Raw genomic sequence first — 12,392 nt, 5'->3', positions numbered from 1 at the left:
GACGTAGAAGCACCTAACCCTGGTTGTAAGCCTACACTTGACGTAAACTGTAAACTTTTCCCTCAAATCTGATTGGTGGATTGGAATGTTGTTCCAGGATCAACAAAGATGTTGATCCGAACATGTACAGTTCATCCAAAAAGAAAAACTGTCATTATTTACTCACCCTCTTGCTGCTCCAAACCCCTTTCGTTCTTCAGTTCAACTTAAAATGAGATGTTTTGAAGAATAATTACGCTGCTCTTGTCCACAGTCAGAGCTTAAAAAGTAATCAAGTAACACAATTAGTTACTTTTTAAGGAGTAACACAATATTGGAACACACTTTTAAAAGTAACTTTCCCCAAAAATATATAATGTTCTGATTCAATCTGACCTATAATGCTTTCTGAATCATAATCATACACTGTTCGTTCATTGGCCAGAGGAGAACCGCACCCCCGACTGATTCTGGGTTCTCCCAAGGTTTTTTTCTCCATTCGGTCACTGGTGGAGTTTTGATTCCTCGCCACTGTCGCCTTTTTCCACCTTTCTTCGCCTTTGTCACCATTGGCTTTTGGCTTGCTTAGTTGGGGAAATTTAATTTTATATTTAACAATATTATTACAACATTATTTTCCTGTTATCTCTGTAAAGCTGCTTTGAAACAATCTGCATTGTAAAAAGCGCTATATAAATAAAGGTGACTTGACTTGTTTTTATAGTGTGTCTTGGACTTTTCTAAACATACAAATTGACAAAAAAGTAACTAAAATTAAATAATGACAATCGTTTCCAGGTAAATATTCTTCTACACTCTTTAATCTACTAGTTCTAGCTCACTCTAAGACTGTTCTATTGCCTTTCAATTTAGAAATATTTGTTGCTTTGCAAAATCTCTTCAAAATAAGAATTAAACTTCTCCATTCCAGCCCTCAGCTGAGTGGAAAAGCTGTGTGACTTCTACGGGGATTGCATTGATCCCACCCAACAGATTTTTATGGAGTATTGATGAACTGAAATGTGTTTCCAGTGGCCAGTGGTTTATGTGGTTTTGGTTTATCTGCTAAAACATCACTATCGTATCTGCATCTAAAAGCCTTTGCTGGATTCTTCACTGGAAATGAGGTTGACTTGTTCCCCGTCTTACGATCACACCAATAATGTGTTTATTTTTTCTTGAAATATGCAGTCTTAAAAAGTCATAGTGCCATAATCCTTATCCAGTCCTAGTCACACATTCCTGCATTCCAGTGTGAAACATGCTTCACTTTCTGTGAGGCTTTGTTTTCGTAACCCAAGGATAAAACTCAAATAAAGTCAAATGCTGCAGTAGCCAACAACCGCTCCGTATGCAATCTCACAGTCATGGATTTGATTTGAAAAACGTGCAATAGTCAATGCAATTGAAATGTGGCCTTTCCCATCTCCTTTTCGGGCCACATGTAATATAAGGAAGATTTAGAGGACTTGTGTGGAAGCTAGAGTTTGATCTTTCTCTGTGCTCTGTGTTTTAACGGTTAGTTTTATCTCAGTAGATCTATCTCACGGTAATGCCCCGCAAATCCAAGCGTAGAGTTAGAAACAGCAGTTATACTCGAGTTCCAGCTGGGACTTACATCAAATAAGAGCAAACTTACAAAGAACATTGAATGACAGCACAACATGTTTGTTTTATGACGTAACTAACAAATAAATACATAGAAGTGTCCAAAAAAGGGCTTGGAAAATTAACATCTTCATCCTTTATTTAAATCATATTAAAAGTAATCCTTTCCTCAACAAGACATGATTTAAATGGGACCTGTAATGCAAAATTCACGTTTAAATTGTTTTTGGATTTGAAAAATCCACTCTATTTGTTGACGCCACATCAACACAGGCCCCGCCCACGACTGGCGAAGGAATCTGCCGTATTAGCTTAGCTCCTCCCCTTGAGCTGCACACAGTCTGCCATGCTTGTTTATCTCCTCGCTAGAGCATTTAACAGTATTTCTCACTGCAAGGCTTAGTGCTCAATTTTTGCTCATATCCGATTTTTTTGTATTGCTGTTCACATTGTTGTTTTAAATGTAGCCAATATCAGATTCCAGTGTGAACAGATCATGGTCCTGGACTGAACCACATTTGCAAATTAACAATAAAAAGACGTCACGCAGCACATTGTCATACGAAAGTAAACACGGAGAACATTGAAGTAAGCATTTACAAGTTCATTTATAATTGACCAATGCCAAAGTCAGCAAATTTAAGCAATTAAACCTCATGTTTTGCTTGTATGTAGACCTGTCACTGTAATATGAGCTCTGACACATCACTGTCCTTCCACTGACTACCTTTCGCAACTTTCTTGATAACGTCTGGTATGTAAAATCTGACTCCCGAGTCCCATGTGTTCAGAATTGTGACAAATGTGGCTCTGGAGTGACTTAAATATCGCATGAATTGACTGAGGTCGCATTGATCTGTGGGGTATTTTGAGCTGAAACTTCACTGATACAAAAAGGGGCATAATAGGTCCTCTTTTAAGGTGTCATCCATGTTTGTAGCATAAACAGTCAAGTTATGCACAAAAGTTTAAAACTTAGAGATAGGGAATTTGAATCTGGCTCTGAAATCTCTTTGAGCGCTGTTCGTCTTCTGTCCATTCTGGCCCTGAGCAGTTTTGCCAGTCACTAAATGTAAATATTTGATGAGGCGAGTGTCCACTGAAGGTGTCGGGGTGTCGGTTTGCAGTGATGGTTTCTTGTTTTCCTGCTTCTGGACATGCTTGTCATGCAATCATTGATCAGTTGACCTCAACTTACATCATCTGTAAATCAACAGATATAAAATAAACTCAAATCAGCCTGTAAACTCTCTAATTTAACACTGAATTGAACCCGTTGACTACAAGCGCTGTGTGGTCATGATATTGCGTTGCGTGACGTGCCACCGTTCGGTCCAAGGTGTAAAGCTAGACAAGTTGTTCTAGTTAACTAATATTATGGAGTGATCTGCTTTTAGTTTAATCAGGACCATTGAATCAGGTCTCTCGCTCTGACTGGATGTCTGAATTATTTAGTGGTACACAGGAAAGGGAAGTCGCCACACTGCCATTCAAGAGCGTTTCTATTCGGACCTCTTTTTCTGGAAGCACATTACGGTAATGTGTGATTATATAACTGAGCTAAAATCAGGGTTAAGTAATGCGCTTTGTCATGAAGCGCATGAAATCTAGGGCACTTACATGGTGTGACAGTGCTGACAAATGTGATCGTTCTGTGACCTAGCTGACAGTGCTGTGGTGCCAAGTGGGTTTCAAGTTATAAGGGATAGAAGAACCTGCCAAATCTGGCCTAATTTAACCCGACCTATGTAATGGAGCCTGATTCGGCATGGTTTGGATTGCAGAGTCACCTCTTTCCATTTTACTGTGACCTGAAAAAGTGTTGGTAAAGAACAAACTCTGGGTGAGTGGCAGGCTACATTTATAGTGTACTAAGTTTCTTAAAACCACAATATTTCTGCATGTCCCGTCTAAACCTTATCAATACTTACATTTGGACCAAGGGCTGAAGCCACAGCAAATTTTTATTTAGGCCATGGACCGGTTGTTCAAAAGTAATTGGATTGGATCAAATCTTGAAAATGGGTCGTTCAAAAGAAGAAGAAGAAAGATTCTGATAACCGATTAGATTACAAAAACCAATCGTGTTTTTTTTTTCTGGATCAAACCTCCAGTGAGTTCTTCAAAACCTTTTAATAAGATTAGGATACCTTTGATCCAAATAACAAAACAAAACGGGATTATCCTGATCCCAGCACACAGGTAAAAGGTATCCCAATCTGAATTTATTTAATTAAAAATACAGCAAAAGCAGTAATATTGTGAAATATCATTACAATTTAAAATTACGGTTTTTAACCGTAAAGAATATATTTTAAAATGTAATGTATTCCTGTGATCAAACTGCATTTTCAGCATCATTACTCCAGTCTTCATTCAGCATTGAAGATAGCAAGTTTGCTCTCGTTCATTTGTTTTTAATTCATTTTGCACTTTTTGGACTGTGCAATCAAGAAAATATATATATTTTTTGATAGACTTCTCTATTCTGTACTGAATTCAGAATTCAGAAACCTTCTTGCTCGTTTTCCAGTCGTCAGTGTCAGACGATCCTTTCAGCAGTCATTCATTTCATTAAAAAAAAATCAAAAACATTATTTGAAATGGAAATAATAGAGATAATTCAATTTTATAATATAATATCCATAAAATTCATTTTATTTAGAAATTAAAAATTTTTGAAACTATTTTCAATACTGAATAGTAAAGGTACACTTACTTGTTTAAAATGAACAAAATTTAAATAATGGGTCAATACATCATCAATCCTTCTTCCTAAATTTGTTTTGGTCTTACCCTGATTTACTATGGTAAGCCTATTATAAGTGTTTATATTAGACCTGTCAGGATGTTTCTTGCCGGAAATTGCGAAAATCTCTCACCTGTTGACACGGAGCAGATAAACGGATCACCTGATTAAAAAAAAAAGCAGAACAGAGGAGAGTCTGCTGGCAAAAAGAGCTCGTAATTAAACAAGAATCAACATTGGCTTGGCTTTTCAGAGATGCCGAGAACTGAAGGATTTGAAATGTTGTAAAAGCTATGCGGAGATGATGGTGTTTTTATAACTCAACATGCGAGTATGGTATTTTATTGAACAGATAAATTGGCATATGTAGCTCTCTAACTATCTATTGTGAAGATCATTTCATTATGGTTGTTGTAGCTGTGCTGGAATTAATTTTCAAGGAAGTAACGTGTCAATCAACTTCTTCAGCTAGTCAGCTTGTGATCCTTTCCATCTCAACTGGTTCTATCTCTTAAGTCTAGTAGTGAATGTTTATGAGCAGTCGGATAACCATATTCATCCACACAGTCACGCAGAGCAGAAGCACAACCAAAACAATGTTCTTCAGCAAAATGCATGAAGTTTTATTTTTAACCGCTATAGGGCCAAAAGTTACATAGTGTACCTTTAAATATATTTTCAATCAACATTTATCTTTCCGTTTGCCATCCTTGGATAATTTTTTTAACGGAGCTGGTCACAATGCATCCTAGGATGTAGACTTTAAAAAGGTCTTAAATGTCATCATCACAATGTTATTGCCTACAGTACCTTTTACAGAACTGACACAGGGTCAAGCAAACGCCATTAAAATGAATGGAAATATTAAGGGTATTATACAGATCTTTAAAGGCAGCTCGCTAGGATTGGGAACAGAGCTTGGATCTCACACGTGGTCTCAGAATGATCTGAAAGCAATCAGGCAAATCATCAAACAACAGACAAAAGATCTTTTGACTGCATTTATTGATGATCATATCAGCAGTGCAGATGAGCAGTATAAAACGTTCAGGCCTGTTTTAAAGGCCAAAGAGGATTGACCTGCAACACCTCCATCCTCAGTGTAATGTGCATTTAACTAGTTAACAATGTCTTAAACGCTTGAATCTTCACAAGCACAGAGCACCAACAGTTTACAGCACCACGAGGCTCCCATGAGCCACATGAATTCAATATTCACGTTTGGTCCATATTTCCATATGACTAACTAAAATACATTAACTAGAAAAACGTACCACAAATACAGTGCAGATAACCCAAATCTATCTTAACACCTTATTAAAATAACAATAGTTGTATGGAAACTAAACTAGACCAAAATCTTTTAGAAACCCCAAATCTGACGATCCTTTGGATTTTTTGGGGGATTTTTTTGTACCTAAAATATTTTACTTGCATTTCGTCACAGTACTAAAAATGATTCACTGGATTACAAGAACTATTTTAAAAACATCCAGTATTAAGGGTTGAAGAATGAAGTTACAGATACATACTCCTTTAAGTACCATTTCTGTTCTTTTAAAACGGCATGTTACTACAAAGTCATTTACTTTTTGCATTTTTGTTACTTTACAGTCAATTATTTTTTTGTGTTTTTTGGTGCATTTAGAATTATGAATCTTTTGTAATAGCAGGAAAAATAAACTGCTTGAATGAAAAGCTTTTATATGACAGTATTCACTGAATGAAAACGAATAATCAACAAAAGTAGAAGAGAAAAAAAGTGTTCAAATTCTCCGTTTTTGTTGAGATGTTAATGATGTTATTTGCTTAGTGAGGCAATTTTTGCAACAAAACAAAACAAAACAAGAAACAAACCCCAATCTGAGATCATAACTCTCTGAAATCAAATGAATGTTCTCAATTTTTCATGCAGCCTAATATTATGCCATCTAATAATATTTGGGGTTAATCTGTTAAAAATTCTACATAAACTGATTCACACATTCACAAATTATTGTATTACAGTTTCTGTGGATCTTAAAAAGGTCTTTAAAAGTCTTAATTTGCGCTTACACAAATGAAGGCCTTAAAAGGCTCTTAAATCAGAGCAGAACGTCTTACTGGCTTTAAATGTAGCGTGCATTGCAAATAATAACTTCCTCAATATGTTTGTCCTGTTTTCCAACACAAATATCAAAACATTTTTAAATCACGATACATTTACTTGAGAGGCAAATGTAAAATGAAGTCTTGAAAAAAAAAACTGAGCAAAATTAAGTGAGTTTATGCATAAAACTAGGACTTATTTTGTCATTTTGCATCTCCAGTAAATGCATCTTGATTTAGGAATCTCAAAAAAGACACTGGAAAAAGACTAAAATATTGAAGAAGACATTTCTTTTTTGCAGTGCGAGTAAAATATATTGAGAGCACAGGTTTTCAAGCGACTTTTTGTAAAAATGAATTAAAAAGTAATGTCTGATATCAGTTGGAAGTTGTATTTTCAATCTCTGAAGCGTTGCATTGGCGTATTGTGTTCCTTTTAATTTATTTCTAGCATTTTCTTTACTCAGTCTTTAAAAGGTTTTTTAAAAAGTCTTAAATTTACATTCATTAAACCTGCAGAAACCCTATATTAACTTTAGGTTTGTGCAAAATAAGTTCGTAAAACAACACTCATTTAAGAACTGCACATTTAGGGCTGTTTCACACAAAACACGTTTTTGCGGTTAAACGCAGGTCAGTATAAAAACAACAAAACAAGTTTTTTAAAAGTTGAACTACTTTTAACTCGAGAGGTGCATTTTTACAATGGCGTGTCATGTGTGAGATGCGAACGCAAAGGTTTTAGCTCGTGTTTACATAGAAAAACAATGGAAAAGCACCGCATCGGAATGGAAAAACATGTTCCCCTTATACTGTGAAAACGTTAATGTTCATCAGACAGTGGTCACATGACACATCAGATAAAAACTACTGTTTTTAATGAATAACCTGAATATTAGTCTGTACGTGCAAAAGGTTTGCTCCCTTCATGGCAGTTTCAACTGATCCATGATTTTTAAATAATGGTTCTGTAAAAACAGGTGTCTTGATATGTGTCCAACCAGTTCTTGACTGGTAAACCTGTCAAAACACACCTTTTTGGGTTAAAAAGAATGACATAAAATTTTCCAAAACGAGTGCAAAAAATAGTATATAGGTTAACTGTCTATCTAATGATGAATCCTGTAACTAAAGCTGGATGTGTCCGGATGCATTTCATGATGCACTGTGAAACAAATGGAGGGAAACAGGATTCTAAGTTCAAGTAAAAACCTCATATTTTCATATATTTGAGAGGGACGTCTGCATTTCCAGAGCACCGTGAACCCTGCCTGCAGCAAGTCCAGTAGTTTCCGCTTTTGGTCGATGACCCAAGCCTGACCTCTGCAAGTGTTACATCATACAAGTGACACAACACTGCTTGCGGATGGAGCGCAGGGAGCAGCGACCCAGCAGCTTGAGTTTCTCACAGAAACGCGTCGACATGCTGTTTTTCTTGCAAACCAGGCCTGCAAAGAAGAGGGGGAAAAACAACAACAAAAACATTTAAGGGGCTTTAAAGATAAACTATAAAGACATGGAGCAGCACATTCAAATAAGTGATCTATGGTAGCACACTGTTTTCCACAATGTCTTGGGTAAAGAGATCAATCTTTGGTCTCTTACACAAAAAAAAGATTTCATACAATGGCACATGTAAGCCATGCACACACAAATGTATAAAATAGATTTGTCATTGCATTAGATAGCAAAACATTAAACCAAATAATACATTTTACAGCAAGAAAGCACACTTTTGAAGCAAACCATTTAACAAAAATAATTTTTCACTAAAATAACAATAAGTAAACTTTCTGAAGTGACAACCGCATTTAGGGTGTTCACACCCCGTACGGACCGAAAAACCCCCAAAAACATTTAGTCCTGGTTCGCTTAGCGTTCACTTTGACATTTTAACACTGAAACTGAAGGCACAAGGATAGGCTACGTTCATAACCTGATCAGTCGACTTTTATGACATGGAATTTACAGAACATACAAAACAATGCTGTTTGCTGCATAAATGTGCTTGTTGTAGCTACATATGATGGTATTTTGACCAGCTGAGAACTCGTGAAGAGCTTTTAAAATGTGTAAAGGAGTCAAAACAGCGGCAGGAATCCCTCCGTCACACAAATGAAGATCTGCTGTGAGGAGACGCGGTTCTGAACTGTGATGGGAAACATCCTGAATATGATGAGAAAAAACAGGTATACTTGAGCATTATGATCCTTTTTAGGGTCGCATCTTGTGACATCATGTTCCGTTTTTGGTTCGTTTATGTGTCTTTGCTCCGTGTTGCGTTCATATTTCATTCAAACCGCATCAGAGTTCGATTGGAAGCGGAGCGAGACCCATTTATTCAGCGTCTCGGTCCGCTTGTTTGGTACACCAGTGTTCTGATGTCAGCGTTCACACACTTATTCAAATGAACCGCACTAACAGAGCAATCACACCAGGGTTCGTTTTAATCGAACCAAACATGAGAGTGAATAGAGGAGTGAATCTCTTGCGTTCCATGTGTGTACGGCACACGACTCACTTCCAAAATGACAGATGATTGACAGTATGGTAACCATAACAATGTTCTGGAGTCTTGTGTGTTTGGTATCAGCTATTTTTGACTCAAAAGTAATATCACAGCAACTAAAAACTTGTGTTCTGTACTTTTAAATAAACCAGTCTACGGAGGCATCATGTTTTGTTTGTGTTTGCAAGGCTTGAAGTGTTGCCATGTACACTTATTATACACGTTTTGAGACTCGTTAACGCTTGGCTCGTAAAGCGATCCAGTTTATGGAGTTAATAAAGTAGGCAGATGCAGGTCGCAATATTTAGGTCTTGTTTTCAATAGAAAGCATTTAACTACAGTGTATAGTGGATCATGCTAATAGTTAATGTAATGAACTAAACCTGTGGTTCCTCTGTTTGGACACTTGTTTGAGAAAAACTGACTTCATACATCCACTAAAAATCAACAAAACACCAGCTGACTAAAAGACACTGAGCAAAAATGATAAAGAAAAAATAAGAGTGAAGAGAATATCTTGCAGTATTTGTTTGATATTTTGTTATCTAATGCAATGACATTTAGGCACTATTTAGAGTCCAAATACATTTAGGGGCCACTGTTTGTTATCATAAATTATGAAATAAACAGGATGGGATATTATATGAGTTTATAATATACTGAGTTTATTTACTGAGAGTATACTGAGTTTACCTAAATCAGTTTTACACTCCTCTGGGTTGCAGTTCTGCACACTGTCAGGTTTATTGTTATTTGCACACAGTGACGTCTTTTCTTCCTCGCCTGATTCCTGGTTCACGCACTTCACCGATCTCTTCTGAATCCCTCCACCACAACTTCTGGAGCACTGTCAATCAATAAAAACTGTCATGACATCATGGATGCACAGGGAGGGAAGTATACCAATATTTGTTCAATAAAACGCTCTCTGGAACAGGGACGTCCCGTCCACACGATCATAAATACCACATACTTCAGACTAGGAATAACAAGTCGCAAATCATGGATTGTAAATTAATCAACTAATGTTAACAAAAGGAACCTTATCGTAAAGTGTTACCGAAGTATCATGCTCACCAAGGCTACATTTATTTAATTAAAAAACAGTAAAAACAGTAATACTGTGAAATATTATTGCAACTTAAAATGGCCGTTTTCTATGTAGATATATTTTAAAATGTAATTTATTCCTGTTTTCAAATCTGAATTTTCAGCATCATTACTCCAGTCTTCAGTGTCACATGAGCCTTCAGAAATTATTATATAATGGTGAGTTGCTGCTCATGAAACATTTCTTATAATTATTATTGATGAAAAAGTTGTGCTTCATATTTTTAGACCAGAATTTATTTGAATTAGATTTTTTTTTGAAACATCATAAATGTCTTTAGTGTCTCTTTAGATCAGTTTAATCAGAATCAGCTTTATTCGCCAAGTGTGCGCAAACACAAAGAATTTGTTTAATGCATCCACGATGAATTAAAGCATTCATTAAAAAATAATAATACTACTAATTAATTATACATTTACTCTTTTCTATAAATGAAGAGTGAGTTTGTGCAGTGTTTTACCTGCCCCCAGGCTTCAGTCTCCCAGCCGGTGCAGGGCTGCAGACGACAGGGCTCAGCGCTGGGGGGTTTGAGCGTGACCTGGCAGCGCTGATACTCGGGGCAGTGCACAAGTCTTTCCTTCACTCCCTGCCCACAACTTTTAGAGCACTGCCAATCACAGATGAAGAACATTTATCTAACCTAGACATGTGTTGACATATGGTATAATATATCATAATAACAACATGCATGAACATGAATGGTATTGTTATTGTGGGCACTTCGAAATACAGTGAATAATTCTTAATGTAAAGGATAATCCATGGCTAGCTGTGCGTTTAACAATTTTGAATGCACAACGTGGAGGCCTAAGAACCACCCGATGCAAAGCTGTGAGTTTAATTCCAAAAACAGCGATGTTACCCCCTCGTTGCTGAGAAATGTACTGTAGCGATTCAGTAGCAAAGCTATTTTATTAATAGTAGCGTTGATAACAAGTTTCTGTGCTCCTGAATGTTTGTGTGTGTGAGAAGCGTGATCTCCGTTTTCTGTGTTGGAGTGATCTGTGTGCGCTTCAATGAAAGCAGTGCATTAATATAGAACAGTGATTAAACTGACTGGAACTACCTGTGTAATAAACGGTTTTAATGCACACCTTCCAGCCAATCAGAATCGAGTATTCAGACAGACCATGGTATAGTATGAATTATTTTCATTTTTTTCATCAGCTGACTCTCAGCTGATCCATGTCTACCAATAGGAATGCGATGCGGATGCCTATCACAGAGCATTCCTACATGTAAGGTCCATTCAGTATTATGAGCAGATTTATCACGTTGCTCAGTTGTGAATTACCCTCCTCCATCCCCAGCTCCTCCTCTCGTCCAGTCAGAACTCGGCCTTCTGATATTCCTCTTGGAATCAGACACATTTTTCTTGAATCATGTTGTACATTAAATCATTGAATATTAATAATATCTGCAATACATTTATGTTGGTTCTGTTCTGTTTATCACTACTCTCAATGCTCTTATCAATGCTAGGCTGCATGGATGCACAGGGAGTTCTTGCCCAGAACAGAACCATATTGTCAATCCAAACTGTATGCTAATTGTCAATCATCTTTGACGATAGTGGTCCTGACAGAAATACTTTTCCATCAAAAGGTTAAAATTTACAACTTTGTGTGTGTGCTGCTTCAGAGGCATGTATTCTCCAATGTAAACAACCTCAACACACATGAGAAGAATTGAGCGATTTAGTACATTTCTGAAGAGATTCAATCGCTTTATATGATAAACAGATTGAATTTAGGCTTTTATTCAAATATAAACATTGATCAGCAAACATAAACAGAACATCAACTGAACCTGCTTGATGCAAGAGAACAAATCCAATTGGTTCTTTCTAAAGCTCAAACATGATGCGTAACACGAGAATGAACCACATTGGTTGTCACACGTCAAACAAACATGCTTGAGCTTCCGTGTCCACAACTGTGTGTGAGTTGATGAATGTTTAAATGTGAATAAAAGCCTAAATTCAATCTGTTCATCATGTTAAGCGATCGAGTCTCTTCAGAAAATTTTGAACCCAACCGCTTAATTCATATGGATTAGTTTTACGATCTCTTTATGAACTTTTTGAAGCTTCAAAGTCTTACGGGTTTGGAACGTCATGAGAGTGTTAGTTTTTTAATGAAATATATTTATTTTCAAACTTAAAAATTTTTACATTTCAATCTGGACTAAAACATGCACTAGATAGGGACTATAATTTTTGAGTATTGTTTTATTGTATTTAAATGTAAAAAAAAATTGTTATAAGAAAAAAGTTATTTAACACTTACAGTTTGTAACTTAATTGAATAAAAGCTTCAGCAATAATCATGATATGAAATTTTGATACC

General features: G+C 36.4%; 1 protein-coding gene across 1 annotated transcript in view; it reads right to left on the bottom strand.

Annotated features, from left to right (window-relative positions):
• Window positions 1-5,740: 5,740 nt before the first annotated feature.
• Window positions 5,741-12,392, bottom strand: part of LOC143749218 (A disintegrin and metalloproteinase with thrombospondin motifs 12-like) — a 36,894-nt gene continuing 30,242 nt past the window's right edge. The window contains exons 22-24 of the mRNA XM_077241736.1: window positions 10,505-10,651; window positions 9,627-9,780; window positions 5,741-7,872 (exon numbers count right to left, since the gene is read on the bottom strand). Of these exons, the coding sequence (XP_077097851.1) occupies window positions 7,757-7,872; window positions 9,627-9,780; window positions 10,505-10,651 (417 nt within the window). The 3' untranslated portion in view covers window positions 5,741-7,756. The remainder of the gene's footprint in view (window positions 7,873-9,626; window positions 9,781-10,504; window positions 10,652-12,392) is intronic.

Source organism: Siphateles boraxobius, unplaced genomic scaffold, assembly GCF_051911475.1.
Source record: "Siphateles boraxobius isolate OS27281-9 unplaced genomic scaffold, OSU_SipBor_1 24, whole genome shotgun sequence".
NCBI lineage: Eukaryota > Metazoa > Chordata > Actinopteri > Cypriniformes > Leuciscidae > Siphateles > Siphateles boraxobius.
Note: the sequence above shows the minus strand (reverse complement) of the source record. Positions and strands in the feature narration are given on the sequence as shown.